Source organism: Acanthochromis polyacanthus, chromosome 1 (assembly GCF_021347895.1).
Source record: "Acanthochromis polyacanthus isolate Apoly-LR-REF ecotype Palm Island chromosome 1, KAUST_Apoly_ChrSc, whole genome shotgun sequence".
Classification (NCBI taxonomy): Eukaryota; Metazoa; Chordata; class Actinopteri; family Pomacentridae; genus Acanthochromis; species Acanthochromis polyacanthus.
Genome location: NC_067113.1, coordinates 394,370 through 413,746, shown reverse-complemented (window position 1 = coordinate 413,746; position 19,377 = coordinate 394,370). Strand labels below are relative to the sequence as shown.

The 19,377-nt window shown below is 42.5% G+C and overlaps 1 protein-coding gene across 10 annotated transcripts in view; it reads right to left on the bottom strand.

Moving 5' to 3' along the window:
• Positions 1-18,088, bottom strand: part of ipo8 (importin 8) — a 62,665-nt gene extending 44,577 nt beyond the window's left edge. For 5 of the 10 annotated variants that reach the window (XR_007940789.1, XM_051945307.1, XM_051945312.1 and 2 more), the window contains exons 1-9: positions 17,860-18,086; positions 15,249-15,330; positions 13,569-13,725; positions 13,298-13,456; positions 12,136-12,292; positions 11,488-11,577; positions 8,511-8,605; positions 8,331-8,415; positions 6,524-6,658 (exon numbers count right to left, since the gene is read on the bottom strand). Coding sequence is in view for 4 of the 10 variants with exons in the window: in XM_051945307.1 (XP_051801267.1) it covers positions 6,524-6,658; positions 8,331-8,415; positions 8,511-8,605; positions 11,488-11,577; positions 12,136-12,292; positions 13,298-13,456; positions 13,569-13,725; positions 15,249-15,330; positions 17,860-17,943 (1,044 nt within the window). In the remaining 6 variants the exon portion in view is untranslated. Of the gene's footprint in view, positions 1-6,523; positions 6,659-8,330; positions 8,416-8,510; positions 8,606-11,487; positions 11,578-12,135; positions 12,293-13,297; positions 13,457-13,568; positions 13,726-15,248; positions 15,331-17,859 lie in introns of all 10 variants that reach the window. The other 5 variants (XR_007940791.1, XR_007940795.1, XR_007940790.1 and 2 more) reach the window with 2 other exon arrangements.
• Between the last annotated feature and the right edge of the window lie 1,289 nt (positions 18,089-19,377).

Genomic DNA, 19,377 nt, shown 5'->3' with positions numbered 1-19,377 from the left:
TTGGACACCTTCTCATTTAACAGTTCTTCTTTATTTTCAGGACTGCTTCCATTGTAGATTCTCACTGAAAGCATCAAATCTATGAACATATCTAGAATTATGCAGCAAACAAAAAAGTGTGAAATAACTCAAAACGTGTTTTATATTTTACATTCTTCAAAATAGTCATCCTTTGCTTTGATTACTGCTTTGTAAACTCTTGGTATTCTCCGGATGAGCTTCATGAGGTAGAACCTGAAATGGTTCTCCAACAGTCTTGATTAGTTCCCAGATGCTGAGAACTTGTTGGTCCTTTTTCCTTCACTCTGTGGTCCATCTCATCCCAAACCATCTGGATTGGGTTTAGGTCAGGTGACTGTGGAGGCCGGGTCATCTCCATCATCTCCTTCTTGGTCAGATAGTCCTTCCACAGCCTGGAGGTGTGTTTGGGGTCATTGCCCTGCTGGAGAATAAATGACGGTCCAACTAAGCCAAACCAGATGGGATGTCATGTTGCTGCAGGATGCTGTGGTAGCCATGCTGGTTCAGGGTTCCTTCAATTTGGAATAAATCCCCAACAATGACCATAATACCTCCTCCTCCATGTTTCATGGTGGAAACCATGCATGTAGAGACCATCACACCTCCTCCTCCATGCTTCATGGTGGAACCATGCATGTAGAGACCATCATACCGCCTCTTCCATGCTTCACAGTCGAACCATGCATGCAGGGACCATCATACCTCCTCCTCCATGCTTCATGGTGGAACCATGCATGTAAAGATCATCAAATATCCTCCTCCATCCTCTTGTGAATCTCAGAAATTTCCGAGCACTTTTTTGAGGCCAACATTTCTTTAATATTAAAAGAGGGTAGGGATGAGACAGACCCTGCATCTTTTAGACCAATTGCATTGCTGAACTCTGACATGAAAATTTTTACAAAACTCTTAGCAAACAGATTAAACAAATATATTCCTTCTATTATTCGTACTGACCAAACTGGTTTTATCCCCAATAGATTTTCTTTTTTTAATGTCAGAAGGCTAATGAATATATTGTATCATAATTATGACAAGGATCAAAAGGTTGCTGCCCTCTGTTTAGATGCAGAGAAGGCATTCGATCAGTTGGAATGGCCATATATGTGGAAGGTGTTAGAGGAATTTGGATTTGGCTCCCGATTCGCTTCATGGATTAAGATAGTATACGCCCACCCTTCCTCTACCATTCTGACAAATCAAGAGAAGTCAGCTCCATTCTTTCTACACCGGGGAACCCGTCAGGGCTGTCCCCTCAACCCTCTACTCTTTGCAATTGCTATTGAACCACTTGCTATCAGTATTAGACAACATCCTTCTCTTACACCTATACGGCTTGGTGATATGGACCACCATATTTCCCTGTACGCAGACGACGTCGTGGTCCTTTTTTCACAACCTGAACAGTCTGTTCCCACTCTGCTGGACCTTATAAAATCATTTGGTGATATTTCTGGATATACAATCAATTGGCAAAAAAGTGAATTTATGTCTCTTGGTGCCAACCTCGAAGCTGAGTTTTTGAGTAGTCTTCCTTTTAAAATCACAGAAAAACTGAAGTATCTGGGGGTAGTTTTACCAAAAGATCCTAGGTTAATCTTTAAATTTAATTTTCTTGATAAATTGGATAAGCTGAAAGGGGACATTGATAAGTGGCGCACCCTCCCTCTCTCTATGGTGGGTCGAATAAATGCTATTAAAATGATATCGTTGCCGAGATTTCTCTACCTATTTCAAAATCTCCCCATTTTTTTTAACAAAATCATTTTTTAAATCAATCGAATCAGTGGTCATGCCTTTCATCTGGGCCTTTAAAACCCATAGAATATCAAAAACTCACTTATACAAACCTAAAGAGATGGGAGGATTAGGGCTACCTTGTTTCCAACATTATTACTGGGCTGCAAATCTTAGGGCTCTTGTTTACTGGCAGGAAGATTATAATCTGGAAGTTTCAGCAGATATTCCAGCTTGGGTTTTAATTGAAAAGAAATGCATTGTTAATAGTTCACTGCGCGCACTTCTTTTCTCAACATCCAGCCTGCCCACAGGCACAAAGGTGAACAACCAGATAATTTCAAACTGTCTCAGAATTTGGTCACAAATTAAGAAGTACTGTAAGTTGTCAGACACTTCCCTCTACGCTCCGATTCACCATAATCATGCATTCCCTCCATCACTTTCAGATGCAGCTTTTGACAGCTGGAGGTTAAAAGGCATAGTCACTTTAAAAGACCTGTACGTAAATAAAAAAATTGCCTCCTTTGCCCAGCTAAAAGACAAGTTCTCTCTTCCATCAACACACTTTTTTAGATATTTACAAATCAGAAACTATGCCCGCCAATGTTTGCCTAATTTTGAAAACCTCCCTGAGGAAAAAAGGGTTTACTCACTCTTACTGGGACCGCCTGACTCCAAAGGTTTGGTCTCAAACTTTGTCAAAATATTTCATGAACACGTTAACTTTAGTACACAATTTTTGAGGTCGGCCTGGGAGAAAGAGTTGGGGTTGCAGACTGATGATAAGGATGTCTGGGAGGAGAGCCTCTGCAGAATACGCTCCTGTTCCATTAATGCTAGGCATCAGTTAATTCAATTTAAGGTGATGCATAGATTACATTACTCAAAAGTTAAATTAAATAAAATTTATCCTACGATCTCCTCTCTGTGTGACCGGTGCAGATCTGCTGATGGTTCTCTAACCCACCTTTTTTGGACTTGCCCAAAACTGCATAACTTTTGGTGTGAAATATTCAAGTGGTTTTCTGAAATCTATGACTGTGTGTTTAACCCTGACCCACAGGTAGCATTATTTGGATATTCTCTGTCCCTACAAAATCACAGCCTCTCAGTGCAGAGCACTATCATGTATGGAATGGTAATTGCTAAGAGACTGATTTTAAGACTCTGGAAATCGGACACTGTGCCTCAGTTCAAGGCACGGCTGATGGAACTAACTAGCTTACTACACATGGAGAAAATCAGATACAGTGTCATGGACAATCTTAATAGATTTTACACCATATGGCAACCATTCTTGGATCGTCTTGTCCGGCCTGGTGGGCATTCCAACATACCCCCAGTGTCCCACTCACCTCGAACTTGAAAACCTGTTGATCTGTGATGCTTTAGTGATGCAACATTGTATTTTACTGCCTTCTGTACGCCCAGTTCTGTTTTTGTTTTTGTTAGTCTTTGTCTAGTTTTGTTTTGTTTGTTTTTTAAGATAAAAAAAAAAACCTTAATAAAAATACTGTTCCAAAATATCCTCCTCCATGCTTCATGGTGGAACCATGCATGTAGAGACCATCATACCGCCTCTTCCATGCTTCACAGTCGAACCATGCATGTAGAGACCATCACACCTCCTCCTCCATGCTTCATGGTGGAACCATGCATGTAGAGACCATCATACCTCCTCCTCCATGCTTCACGGTGGAACCATGCATACAGAGACCATCATACTGCCTCTTCCATGCTTCACAGTCGAACCATGCATGTAGAGACCATCACACCTCCTCCTCCATGCTTCATGGTGGAACCGTGCATGTAGAGACCATCATACCTCCTCCTCTATGCTTCATGGTGGAACCATGCATGTAGAGACCATCATACCTCCTCCTCTATGCTTCATGGTGGAACCATGCATGTAGAGACCATCACACCTCCTCCTCCAAGCTTCATGGTGGAACCATGCATGTAGAGACCATCATACCTCCTCCTCCATGCTTCACGGTGGAACCATGCATGCAGAGACCATCATACTGCCTCTTCCATGCTTCACAGTCGAACCATGCATGTAGAGACCATCACACCTCCTCCTCCATGCTTCATGGTGGAACCGTGCATGTAGAGACCATCATACCTCCTCCTCTATGCTTCATGGTGGAACCATGCATGCAGAGACCATCATACTGCCTCTTCCATGCTTCACAGTCGAACCATGCATGTAGAGACCATCATACCTCCTCCTCTATGCTTCATGGTGGAACCATGCATGTAGAGACCATCACACCTCCTCCTCCATGCTTCATGGTGGAACCATGCATGTAGAGACCATCACACCTCCTCCTCCATGCTTCATGGTGGAACCATGCATGTAGAGACCATCACACCTCCTCCTCCATGCTTCATGGTGGAACCATGCATGTAAAGATCATCAAATCTCCTCCTCCATGCTTCATGGTGGGAACCATGCATGTAGAGACCATCATACCTCCTCCTCTATGCTTCATGGTGGAACCATGCATGTAGAGACCATCATACCTCCTCCTCTATGCTTCATGGTGGAACCATGCATGTAGAGACCATCACACCTCCTCCTCCATGCTTCATGGTGGAACCATGCATGTAGAGACCATCATACCTCCTCCTCCATGCTTCACGGTGGAACCATGCATGCAGAGACCATCATACTGCCTCTTCCATGCTTCACAGTCGAACCATGCATGTAGAGACCATCACACCTCCTCCTCCATGCTTCATGGTGGAACCGTGCATGTAGAGACCATCATACCTCCTCCTCTATGCTTCATGGTGGAACCATGCATGCAGAGACCATCATACTGCCTCTTCCATGCTTCACAGTCGAACCATGCATGTAGAGACCATCATACCTCCTGCTCTATGCTTCATGGTGGAACCATGCATGTAGAGACCATCACACCTCCTCCTCCATGCTTCATGGTGGAACCATGCATGTAGAGACCATCACACCTCCTCCTCCATGCTTCATGGTGGAACCATGCATGTAGAGACCATCACACCTCCTCCTCCATGCTTCATGGTGGAACCAAGCATGTAAAGATCATCAAATCTCCTCCTCCATGCTTCATGGTGGGAACCATGCATGTAGAGCCATTCATACCTCCTCCTCCATGCTTCACGGTGGGAACCATGCATGTAGAAATCATCATACCTCCTCCATGCTTCATGGTGGAACCATGCATGTAGAGACCACCCCTTCACCTTTTCTGGTCTCACAAAGACACGGTAGGTGAAACCAAAGATCTCACATTTGGACTCATTAGACCAAAGCCCAGATCTCCAATGTCCATTCCTGGTGTTTCTGGGCCCAAACTAATCTCTTCTGCTTGTTACTTTTGCTTAGTAGTGGTTTCTGTGCTGCTGTTGGACCATAAAGACCTGATTGGTCAGTCTCCTCTGAACAGTTGATGTAGAAATGTGTCTGCTACTAGAACTCTGGGTGGCATTTATCTGGGCTCTAATCTGAGCTGCTGTTAACTGGACATTTGTGAGGCTGGAGACTCAGATGAACTTCTCCTCAGCAGCAGAGGAGACTCTTGGTCTTCCTTTCCTGGGCAGTCCTCTTGTGAGCCAGCTTCGTCGTAGAGCTTGAGGTTTTTGCGACTGCATTTGGGGATACATTCAAAGTTTTTGCAATTTTCTGGACTGACTGACCTTCAGTTCTTAAAGTAATGATGGACTGTCGTTTGTACGTTTAGAGGCACCATTTTTGTGAAGTTATTTTTGCGCACTATGATATTAGTTTCCGTTTCTTGTGGTGGATGTTGTTCCTATATTTATGTTAGGATAGGGAGTTTAGCTGTTTTGTTTGTGTTAGCTCAGGTGCAAACTCTGTTAGCTTTCATTTTGTTGTATTCTGTTCTTAGATATATTCTGTTTTTCACTTATATGTTCCATTTGGCTGCACAGTAGAGTAGTGGTTAGCACTTTCGCCTTGCAGCAAGAAGATCCCTGTTCGAATCCCGGGGTGGACCTGGGATCTTTCTGCATGGAGTTTGCTTGTTCTCCCTGTGCATGCGTGGGTTTTCTGCGGGTACTCCGGCTTCCTCCCACAGTCCAAAAATATGCTGAGGTTAATTGATGACTCTAAATTGTCCGTAGGTGTGAATGCGAGTGTGATTGTTTGTCTGTATATGTAACCCTACGACCGACTGACGACCTGTCCAGGATGTCCCCTGCCTTTGCCCGAGTCAGCTGGGATAGGCTCCAGCACCCCCCGCGACCCTAGTGAGGATAAAGCGGTGTATAGAGGATGGATGGATGTTCCATTTGCTACTAAGCAATAAATTCCTTTACTTGAACCAATAAATTTCGGGATATTTTGTGGCATCCAGTCAACTCTAGAGGTTGGATCGTGACATTGTCCAAAACATAGAAAGTAGTAAAAATTAAGAAAAACACTGAATGAGAAGGTGTGTACAAACTTTTGACTGGTAGTGTACATCTGAGCTATTTTAATGCAGGAAGAAATGATTTCTTTGGAAACAATTTCCAAATATGTAACTCTGATACACAGAGATGAGCTTTTAGAGGTTATATCAAACACTGGAGATGACTTCTGGAGCTTTTGATGAAAAAGCCTCTTTTGTATTTACAATGGCATGACTTTCATTGAACTACACACAAAGTTCTTTAGTTTTTGAATGTTGATAACCCTGGTGTAAGCCAGAGGAGGATAGAGGTCTGAGTCTTACCAGGTCTGACCAAGAATGCAATCACTCCATGCCCACATTACCTGCATGTGTGGCTTCATCTGTTTCCAGGTCAGTGAGTGTGACAGACCCTGGTTGAGGTAGTTGAGGCACTGCTGCAGGACACGAGGAGTAACATACTGCTTCTGTCGGTGCTGACCCACCACCTTTAGCAGGACCTGGATGGTTAATAAAAGACAAGAGGGAACAGAAAAACCAAAATCATCACAGCCTCAGCAGATAAGAAAAATAAACCTGGTGTCAGTGGCTCAGTCATTCTCAATGGCATGTGACAAAACCATCCACTGTGGGATGCTGCTGTTGTCTTTCCCCCAGCTGACCATTGATACTCTGCATCGCCCTCACTATACTTGATATGCTCAAATATACACTGTTTGCATTTTACTGACAGCTATATATGTAGTATACTGAATTGAAAACAGGCACTATAATACAACACTGATATAGGTTCAATAAAAACCATTCACCCTGGGCGATTCTTGAGCCACATCTAGCAGGCTATGTTACCACAGCTGAACTTAAAGGTCTGTGGTCTTTCCAAGAGGAGACAGAAGAATGGGGATATTTAGCTGAGAAAGTAGTGCATCAAACGTCAAGCTCAAAGTGTTTAAAGATGAGTCAATCAAGCTGAAAATGTTAAAGAAGGTGTAGCTGAAAATGGAATGCCACTCACAGACATAGAACACATAACGAAGGGCTTCCTCAACAGAGGTTCTGTTTGAAGGATACCATACAGACTCCACCACTCCTGAGATTGAACTTTATGGCCTGTTTGAGCTTGTTCTGATTTAATGTTGATCACACTTTGCCTTTTGGTTGTTTTTGTCTTGTTCTAATAGCTTTGAAAGTTTAGAAAGTACATGCAAGTAATTATTTTTTTGAAAAAACAACTATTGACTGCAGTGGAAAGCACCCCAATGGAAGCATTAAACAGGTAACACTGAGACTGCCAACTACTACGATATCACTGCTGGATCAGAACCTGAGAGACTGGATCCTGCCCAAATAACAAGTCAACACCTCTGTAATTTTTTTCAAAACATAATTCTTTGGCATTTTTGTCTGTATTAGACAGACAGTGGGAGATAGAGAGGAAAGTGGGCAGCAGAGAGACACCAATTTATTTAGGGGAGGTATAGGGGCAAACATAATTCTAACATCTTCCAAGTACTTCCAGTTATAGAGTAATTAAGAGTCTATTAACTGCCACTGACTTCTAGCCGAGCCATGCTACACCCATGTTTCTGACGGCACAAGGGTCTAGGGAAGCTTGACAGGGAGGGAGGCGGGCTAAAAGGTTGTCTATCAAATCCCTCTGCAGCAATTGGGTAGGTATACAACCAATCAACGCAACGAATAGGCTGACGTAGTTCCAAGAGCACCGGCGGATTGTGGCTAAATCCCATTAGCTTCCCAACCAGCGGAGCCGCGGAGCCAACTGGTATATTAAGGATTTGCCATATCCCGTCGGCATAAGTCCAAATACGTCTTTCTTCTCAATGAAACACTTCAGTGCCGTCCTTTGTTTATCTTTCAAGTTGAATTTTAGCTTCAAATCTTTAAGGGCTGTGGCCAAAGCCGAGTCGAAAGATAACTGTTTATTGTGCGCTGGTTGTTTCTGTCAGAATCGTCACGCCTCTGTCGTCACTTCGTTACGCCCGCCTTCTGACTGTATTGGTCCGGCCAGTTTTAGGAGAATCCAGCCTCGAGCCTTATGGAGGGTAACTAGACCCACCCTGGCAGAGAATTAAATTCGTTGCCGTGGGTTGTCTAGCGCGGCTAGGCTAGCTGACTTCATCTTTGTAAGCAGACTCAGTCACACATGCTTACCTGCTGTATGCCCACTGCATAGGTCTTCAGGAAGAAATCTGCAAACTCATAGTATTCTTTTGTCACATTGCCAGGGCTTCCATACCTGCGATTCAGATCAAAGCATGAAAAGGGCTAACAGTGACTGTCTGTTCACTGTAAGTGTGTCTCCTGCAGATGTGAGAGGAACTGTGGACTCACCGCTCAAACATCCTGGTGATGATGCGCAGCGCCCACTTCTTACACTTCCACCACGCCAGCTCAGGACGGTCATCCTCATCAACCTCCAGCGTCTCCTAACAAACAGACCACTTCCAGTCAGTTCTAGGAGTTTGTGAACAGAAGAACACTTCCTCCAGATTCAGCTGAAGTGACTGTCTTCATTGAATAAATAACTGACAAGTAATGACAGTTTTATTTTAGGTTGTTGCTAGAGGTACGGACCCGTAGCCTGTGGACTACGGATACGGCACTTGCCATTTGCCAATCAGATACGCGAGATCTGGTCACATGACTCCCGGTAGACGCTAGCTGTACGGACCCGTAGCATCGGTACGACAGGTACGGACCCTAAACCTGACCCTAACACTAACCCTAACCTTAACCTTTGCTTACCTTTCAACAGTTTGCAGTGGTTAGCAGTTTCTTGACTCGCGAGACTCGCGTACGGGTCCGTATCTGTCTGGCAAATGAAAAGTGCCGTACCCGTAGCCTGTGGGCTACGGATGCGGACCCGTATCCGTAGACACTACCTTTATTTTAATACCAATTGAGACAGGATTTTAGGCCATTTTGTACATAACAATATCACCCTATATTCTGTAGTTTTACTGTTATCAAAGGCTCAACTCCATTGAAGTTGAAATTAATATCACAGACCTGAAGCTCTGGGCCACATCTACTCACTGCTCACCCTAAAAATGTATGTCGTTCTTTATAATTTATGTTTGCACACTTAGTCTAGAAAATCACTGTTCTGTAACATCCTACTTTCACTCACTAATATATTAAAAAAATGACAAAACATGTACTGGAACAGCTTTGTGAAAAAATCTGTGAACCTACAGTGGCACACTCCTGTCAGGAAAACTGAGATGATGCTGTGCTGAACTTACAATGACTGAATCTCTGTCTCCACTACCGCAGTTTCTAAAAATATAGCATCAACTGAGTGAGTGTAACTGTCTCTAAAAGCAGTCAAAAACAAGAGAGTTGATGGTGATGACCAGACTCAGCAAGTGGACAATATGCTGAGGCAATGTCTACTTTAAATCTCTTTAATTTCACTGATCATCCCTTCTTTTAGTCTTTGTGCTGCTGCACTAAAACTTAGGAGGACTCTTAAATGCAAAGAATATTTGTGAATTTACGTGTGTCTGTGTGTGTGTGTGTCGGTGTGTGTCTCTGTTAGTGGTCGACCGATTATGGTCGGGCTGTTATCGGTCGCGAAATTTGGAAATTTGTCGATTATCAGCATCGTCGTTTTTTTAATCCGACGGGCCAATATCAACAAATCAATTTAAAACCGGTAATTTCAGCTCAGATGCAGCTGTGTCTCTCTCTCTCCTGCCTTCGGTCTCCAGCTCGATCCACCTCGGATTGGTTAAGCAGTAGAAGCAGAACCTCTGAAGTGGAAGCTGTCCTCACGCACACCACTGAGAGGGAAAGTTTTCTTGTGTGGAGAAGCTCCAGAGAGAAAACACGTGTCGATGGTAAATGCAGAAAACTTTTCTGAAAGTCAATGAGCAACAGAATAACATAAAAGCGGAGTAAACATTAGCAGCAACTCTGCTAACTGGTATTACCTCCCTGTGAATTACCCTCAGAAGCCAAATGACGCGTTGCGCAGCTGCGTAACTGAACAAATCAGGAAGATGAAGCGTCGACGAGTCTCCCTTTAAATTTGTGTCGAAAGTGCGGATTTTGAAATTTCTACCAGTTTTAGAATCGTTTCGATTGGCCAAAAAAACCAGAGTTATGATCAATAATAAACACTGCACTTTTGAGCTAACTTTAGGCGAGCGCGTTTAGTGTGTCACTGGGAGCTACTGGAGGACAGAGACGCTCTGACTGGGAGCTACTGGGGGACAGAGACACTCTGACTGGGAGCTACTGGAGGACAGAGACGCTCTGACTAGGAGCTACTGGGGGACAGAGACTCTGTGCTACTAGTAAGAGAGTGGAATATTTTAGAAATACACAGAGGAGAGATGGCCAAAGTGTGGATTTGGAACTTTCTATCACTGTTTGAAGTCGGGACAGTTAAAACTCCTTGGGAGAGCAGCTCTCATCTCCGCTCAGAGAGCAGCACGACCTTCACTGGCTTTGGCCACAGATCACTCTCTCTCCCAGACACAGACACAAGATGCACAGAAAATGGAGATTTTGTTTCAGATGTAATATAATACTACTACTATAAATAATAATAATGACAATGAATATGTTCTAGCACTGGAGAACACCAGGACTCCAGATTCTTCCTATGGTCCTAAAGCCTGTTCCATTGTTTTTGCCATTGCAGAGACTGTGGTGGACAGAAAAAATCTTTTTTGGAGTGGCACAAATTCATTTATGTAAAATTTTATTGTGATTCCTGATGATTTTGTAAATAGTTGTGCAAAAGCACCTAAAAATTCCTGCATTTTAGTGCAAATATTTGTATATAACTGTGTTGACTTCTAAATTTGCACATTACTTTATGACATAAACAATTTATATTTACATTATACGTAAGTTCTGAAAAGGATTCATTACACATGTTAATGGTGTCCACAGTAAAAAAAAAAAAAATCTACCTTTTTCCTACTTGGACTTTGTATTTTTTCTGCTATTTTAGGTCAAGTGTGTTCATACATTAAATAAACATGTTTTAGGTATTTAAACAAAGTTCAGTGGTTGCATAATTCAAAATTTTTATGTCGATTTTTACAATTTTACTGCAAATGAATATTGGCTCCAAATATCGCTTATCGGCCTCCTCTAACTACCAATAATCAGACCTGAAAAACCCATATCGGTCGATCACTAGTCTGTGTGTCTGTCTGTCCATGTATGTGTGTGTCCGTGTGTCCGTGTGTGTGTGTGTGTGTGTGTGTCCGTGTGTGTGTGTGTGTGTGTGTGTGTGTGTGTCCGTGTGTCCGTGTGTGTGTGTGTGTCCGTGTCCGTGTCCGTGTCTTACAGCAGGAACATCTCGGTCCATTATGGCTCTCAGGATCTCCATCCACTGAGTCATCACAGTGTTGTTGATGAGCTGTAGAGGCAGTGAGTACTGCAGGGCAACAGAGAGGTTAATGCTACTCTGACTCACTGGATGTAGAAACCACATGTCACACAGCTTTCACCCCATCTACACGATCTATGCATTACTGTCTTCAAAATCCTATTCACTGCCGGAAACAACAGCAACCTCCGTGCAACAACCTGAAAAGTTCTGCAATGGATCTTTATGGCGCAGTAAGGCATCACTGTTAGTTTAACTGATTGAATCTGACTAAAAGTAAGTGGGTCGGAGTTGCTAATTCTGCCTTTAACAGATTTAGTATTTTGTGGTAAATCTTTAGCAGTCAGTGACTTTTTGAAAGCTTGGACCCACAGACATTAAACACAACTGAAGGTGATGAAGCACATAGCCTGAAAATCAAATAATGTCTTCTAGGAAAGATACCTACAGTCTGAACTGTACATATAATCCACAGATAGTAACTAGATGATAGTTTCAAGTTCAGTGTTTATAGTGGGACTAACACAACAGACATCTGCTTCCAGTTCTGCTCCATTTTTAAATGTTGTGGTCACTGTTTCTGGATGTGTTCATCCACACACACACCTGGACAAGAGCATGGAAGATCTTGAGGATCTGCTTCTGGATGAGGACAGAGAAGATAGTAGCATCTACCAGCAGCTGGCTGATGAGCTGCTGAATCCTGGGCAGGAAGATCTGCATGGCTGCTAGCAACGGCTCTCTCTCATCTGCCTTCCTGTACCTGAAGAACACACACACACACACACACACACACACACACACACACACACACACACACACACACACACACACACACACACACACACACACACATATCAAAGAAAAGAACACTGTCTACTAACATTCAGTGTCAAAAGGCACATGAAGACCAGACCTGTGAAACTAACTCACAGAACAGTGAGGCTGTGGCTGATAACTCTGTTCCTTTGATTGGTTATTTTCAAAAGCCACACTTTCCTGCTTGAATCTAACTGTCTGACAGCTGCAGACAAAGTGCTCAGATCTTAAGTGAAAGTTACGATATCAGTCAATCAACACTGTCACAAGTAAGTACTGCATTAAAATCTTTACTCAAGCATAAGGCATCAAAATATGCTTTAAAGACCATCAAATAAATAAATGCGCCTATGTAGGGCAGTAGCCTTGTCTACCATTGTCTATTTGATGTGTTCCGTGTTTGTAGGTGATGCAGTGCAAATTAAGGTGGCAAAATGTGTGAGTTGCACTTTGAGCAGCACAAATTCTGGACAAAAACACCAAATGAACGATTACCATAGATGAGTAAATAGAGGCTGACGTACATCTGTAAAGACTGCTGTCATACACAAGGTCTAAACAAGTGTAAACTCCTGTTCACTACTGCATGCATTTTTAGCAAGCTTAAATGGACATAATACATATACAGTACAAGAACAATGTAAATGCAACTGCATGATTTAATGCTAGTTGGTATTACCTCAGATTTCCATGTATATTATGACTTTCAACAAAGCTGTATGGTTCACACACTTCATCTGTTTATGTAAACGGGATCTGCCTGCAAAGACTGAGGCTGAAAACTACAGTCTTCTACCAGTTTCACCACATTCTGTTTGGTTTTTGATTACTGGACTGATCTGCAGCAGGTGGCCCCTTTACAACCTGAAGTCCTGATGTGAGGCGATAGCTCCCAGGAGGATGTTCAGAGCAGCGAGGTGGAACACACAAACATGACGAGGCTACTTACTCGTATGTTTTGACCAGCTGATAGAGAGCCAGCAGGCTGCCATACCAGCTGCCACTGTTCTGAGACTGCAGGTACATGCCAATCTTGTCCACGATGGCGGTCCAGCGTCCAGGGAAGTCATGCTTGATGATGGCTCGCAGACACATGGTCAGCTGAGCGCTACAGACAGAAAGAAAAAAGCATGCATTGTTTAGGGACCCACTGGAAGCTTTAAAGAAAGTAAGTTTCAATCTAAGCTTTGAAGAATAGAAGAACACAGTTTAGGGTGTACCGTATGGACTCTGGACAGCGGATGATTCCCTCCACGATGTGGTCTCTGATCTGCTGCCGGTCATTTTCATGGATGTTGAAAGGAAACACAACCTCTCCCACAGACGGCTCCCTGTCCTGCCAGTACTGACTTACCATGTTCTTAAGGTAGATAGCCGCTAGACAAACACACACACACACCACATAATTCTACATTGCATTCACATATTTGTATATACCAGAGACTTGATGTAAAGGTTTAGTCTGCTGATAGTCAAGATTTTCTTATTGTCAAAAAGTCTAAAGCACAGATCCAAAACAACACTGAATAAATCTCCTAATAAATGAACTGTGTGTACTGAAGCCTGATTCATCACACTCATGTAGCGTAGTTTGAACCAAATCCTACATACATTTTGGGTAGTGACTACATCACCAAACATGGTTAAATCTGTCACTACTCAACAAATGCACATTTCCTTCTGCTGGTAAAGCGTTAGGGTTAGGGTGTTAAGAACTACTGCATCCAGCTGTTTCAGGATATCGCTGACCTTCAAATATGAAACTACGTATTTGCGAGGTGTTTTCAAGTTTTAAGTAAGAACCAGTGACCTTGGCTCTAGTAGCCACAGTGAGATATGGACTAATACGCTGCTCATTTGGAATTATATGACCTGTAATGAAGCAGCAGCTTATGGTGTCATTAATCCACTCATAGATAACTAACAGACACACAGGCTGAGGTTAGTGGAAGAAAAAAAACGAAACTTTAGCTTTGAATTTGTGTCTGCATTAGCTGCTCCACAGTCTCTGAAATGTAATAAATAAGAACACACAAAACTGATTTTGAAAGGAAACTGTCCTAAGCATCTCTCCAAAGATGAGCATATACTTCATCAGACTAAAATAAAACAGTCAGCATTCATTGTTGGTTTCACACAGGGCTCAAGCCTCATGCTTATGAAAAAGAGCCCTCTTTTCAACCCATGTGCATCACATCCTACCCCTGAAGCTCACTCTATAGCTCTTTACACTCTTTGATGTGGTGTGAGTGAGAAGCCCTGTGATTGGCTGAAGTCTCCCATCATCAGCTAGGTTTTCTAAAGCTTAAAAAGAGAGTCAGGAGGTCGTACAGCACTCTGCTGTCAGTCAACTTAAATTACAATACACTCAAAAGTTATTATGGAATATTTGACCAGTGGTACCAAAAAATTACAGTCACGCCCAGATTTAAGGTTGTAGAACATAACCAAGTGAATAAAACTCAAAATAACTGAACCAAAAATAATTCATTTATATGGCTCAAAGAAAATTTAACTAAGGAGTTCTATTATATCTCAGAACACAGTGACGGTCACGTATCATGTGGTCAGAGATGAGAGCATTCAGGTCCTGTAGATCCACTCAGGTTTTGGACACACTGACAGACTGACCCACACCTGCAGTCGTAAAACAAAACCCTTCTCAACCCAATCAGACTTAACGTGGGCCACAGGTCTCAGTTCTGGTAAAAACCTCCAACATGACTGAGGTTTATAGGTTCCTTTGGTCATATACAGGACCAATGACAGATTTCTCTGTAAAGGTTTACATCATGGACATCAGTCAGAGTGAGGTCAGAATTAACCCTAGAACTTCTGAATGGAGATGGAAGCTGTAAACAACATCAAAACGTCACGACTGTAACTGGTTATCATCTTACCTGCCTGGCGAACAGGAAACTCCACCTGCTCTGACACGATGATCTGAAGCAGGGTGGGAGCAAAGTTGATGATCTTGTAGGACTAAAACACAGAAAGGAAGCTCAGATTAAAATTAGACCATTTAAACAAAGTGAAACTGGAGGTTTCTGGAAGCTTCATCTTTTAAACATTCAGTTTTTTAAAAGTGAAAGAAACACAAACAAACCAAAGTGTTTTTCCCCTATAAGGGAATGATAGTATTATGCAGCCAGACTATTATGTTCTACAGAACAGACTGTCAAAGTGACAATATCAACAGAAAATTGTCCTCAACAGAACGACAACAACCTCAAAGACATGCAAAGTGATAATGGAGTCTGTGTGAGAGACGCTGGTGCTTAGATTCAGGCAACCGCTATAAAACAGACAATTTAAAAAATGTTTTATTGATCTGTTCATTTAAGATTTTGCTAAAAATCGATGCTTATCCAATAGGAGTCAACAAGCTTCACTGTGTTACTCTCACTTTTAGCAGGCAGGAAAAATACTGCAGAGTTAAGAATATGTATTACTTTTATGGCCTTATTGTGAGACGGACCAATATTCAAATGTTTTAAAAACGTTTCAAGACCTGATGGTGTCCTGGCAGTTAATAGTTATAAAAGTTTACAGCTGCACAGCTTAAAACATGAATCTAAACCAGTAGTGGAGCCCAGGGATGAGGCCGTCCCTCTGGATGTCCCTCTGGATGTCCATAAAGCCTGTAGAGGGCTACACACTAACTATAGAACTACAGCTACATACTGGTTTTCTTGCAGAAGTATTTTTGTCAGAACCATCTGTAGATCCAACCAGAAAACACTGACACTGATTTTGTAGCAATTCAAAGACTTTGTATGACTGTGACTGAAAAGTGTACAGACGGAATATAAATGCATGTGCGTGTAAATAAATCATCTGCTTGTACATGCCTTCTTATTTCAGTTGTGTATGATTTAGGTTTAGCTGTGGACATAACTGAAGCTCTTGTGCAGATTGTAGGGATGAAATTCTGAGGAACCCTGATCAGCAGTACAAACTGAGTTTCACATACAGGCCATTATCAACACCTGAAACGGTGCAACTCCTGCAGGTTTGTAATCATCAGATGATACAGTGTATGTACTTCTACATGGCAGTCTTAATAGAACTAATACTATTTGGCAGTGATTTGCTGAAAAGAAAAATCTAAGTGGCATTGTGTCAGTCCTGTGTGAGTAAATCTCATTAATCCTATAAAACTGTCTGGTCCACTACTGATCTACATAAAGAAAATACAATAAATCACAACAGAGCATTTGAAGGACGTGAACAAATCTGTGCATTTTTGATTCATTATCGATCACAGATAAGTTAGTACACAGAAACTACACTAACCAGGCTACACAGAAACTACTGACTAATTCCGTCTGAATTCACAGATGGGGGTTGCAGCACTATTTTCAATTTGGCTTTGGAAGATAGTGGTGGGAGATCATGATAAAAAAAAAACTTTATGTGCAAAATTACTGGCATCTACTCCCAGTAGTTTTTGAGTTATGGCATTTTCAAATTTTAATAATTCAGGCCAAAATTCCCTCGCCTGGAATGTTTAGGTTTTAAAATGCTTATATCTCTGCTTCTGGATATCACAGACACTTGATTTTTTTCTCCAAGCTCCCTACATGTTGGTGATGTCCTAGAAACAACACACACACTCAGGAGAAGTCTCTACAGAGCAGGGGGGCTTGCCCAAAATGTATAAATTATTTGGTGTTAAAAATACTAGAAATCTTACAAATTAATGTCTTAGCACCATTAAGTATTGCTCTAGATCAGACTGGCTTATAACTTATACAGGGGGAGCCCTCTAAGCACATTATTTGGAGAGATATGGACTGCTGAACATTGCCCCCCATGAAAAGTGCCTAATTTTCAAGGACCCTGAAGTCAATGTAGCACATATGGTAGAGATCTGCAAATTTGCACAGAAACTCATCTATCCCCTTACTATAGCCATGCAAAGTCCCAACTTCTAGCCATCACTGCATCATGCTCAATTTTACCCTCAAACTAGGCCATTTTTGGTAGTCACGAATCTGAACATTACCTGTTATGCATATATAGTGTGCATATTTATGCTGGTGTGTACAACTAGAGTTGGAAAAATAACTTCCACATTTTTTAGATAACTTGGAAGGGCTGAATTGTGCCCACTGAACTACTGAATTTAATAGAATAAACATACCTACTTTCTCAAAAATTATTGGGAGTATAAGCCTGTAATTTTGCACACAAAGCTTTTTTATCATCATCTTCCATCGCCAGCACCCACAGTAAAATTGAAGATGGTGCTGCAAACACCTTCCTGAATATTTGGTGTTTTGGGATGGAATAAGCCTACTCTAACCAGGCTACACAGAAACTATAGAGAAACAACTCGAACCAGGCTACACAGAAACTAAACTAACCAGGCTACACAGAAACTATACAGAAACTACTCTAACCAGGCTAAACCTCCACCAGGCCCTAGCCTCCTCCACCAGCACCACCACGGTCCGCGGTCCGCCTTCTGTGAGGAAAACAAACACAAAGCAACTTTAGCTGTCCCACCTGGTTGAGCTCATTCTCGGCTGCTATCCGGAGGTTCGGGTCGATGGTTCCCTTCAGAGCCTGGATGATCCGGTTGGGATCCATGCGTATTTATTTCCAGGTTCCTTCGCTGTTTTCGTCTCACATAAACGCTGCGCTAGCTAACGTTTCTGGCCCAAATTCGGCCCAACGTTCTGGTTCTGCTTTCACTGTGGCCCGAGCACGAAAAAATTTCAAGAAGTTACAGGGACTGCTTCCGGCCATTACTTTCAAAATTAGAGGCTAGATAGTAGAAACTTGCTAAAGAACTGTGTAGTGAGCTGGGACGGAACTATTAATTTGAAGGGACATCAGCTCTTATTTTCGTCAAATTCTGTCTACTTGACGGAGAACAGGAGCCCTGCCCCGTTTTACCGGCAACCAGCCGTCGGTGGACGTAAAGCAAAGTAAACACACACTTTACGGTTCTGTTCTTCTTCGTCGACCCGCAGTGATTTCTAGAAATGTGCTGCCCCCGTGTGCTTGAGCTGTTTGACTTTTTCAATAAGCTTTAAAGGTGGAATCCGTTTTATTGTGTTCTTTGTTGTAATAAACTTGGAGGAAAGCGGAGAATATTTACTTTTGCTATTTCTCAAGCTCTTCCACAAGTAGATATCCTCTCAGCTTTTCAGACTAGTGAGAATGTGACCACCAGACACTGTTGCCAACTCCTCAGTAAGGAAAGTCGCTAGAAGTCGCTAAATGACGTCATCAACTAATTTGCATATTTCCCAATTTGCATGTAATTGTAATCAACGTTGTAGGAGAGAGGAATAACGTTGTGGAATAGACCAAAAAGTGAGCATAAAACAATCAAAATATGTTACTGTACTAGAAGCTAAATGCTGTGGTTTATTTTAGCATGACAGTGAAGAAACATTTTCGTTTATATGGCTCCGTAAGTCTGGATGGGATCTGTAGTGACTTTGCGCATGCGCGATTCATCTATCGTCTGGCCGCGGAGTGATGTGGGTCTCCGCCTCCCCTCACTGAGACTGCTGCGGGGTTACTGGACTGACAGTGCTCTGGGAGGGGGAGGAGCTCACAGCAGCACCTGCTGCTTGTTGAAAACAGTAACTGCAGAATGAGCCGAGTTTTCCTATCAGAGTCTCCAAAACGGCAGAAAAAGTTGCTAGATTTGTCGCTAGTAGCTTTTGACAAAAAAAGTCGCTAGGAGCTTTGAAAAGTCGCTAGCTTTAGCGAGAAAGTCGCTAAGTTGGCAACACTGCCACCAGAACCAGTCATCCAGCCCACTGCTCCCAGTAAACCACTGAGCAGCTGCATGCCACTTCACCAGCTCTGTTTACTTTTTACAGCTGTTTATAAAATATCCCAACCACAAGTAAGGCACACCAAAGTTCTGCTGTAGGCTGCAAGAGTGAACACAAAAGTCTTCATGTCCTCCCAGCATCTGAGGAACTGAAGATCCCACGAATTACTGTTATTTTTTATGACATGTGCGTTGACCACACACTGCTCTCACCTGGCTTATTTTATCTC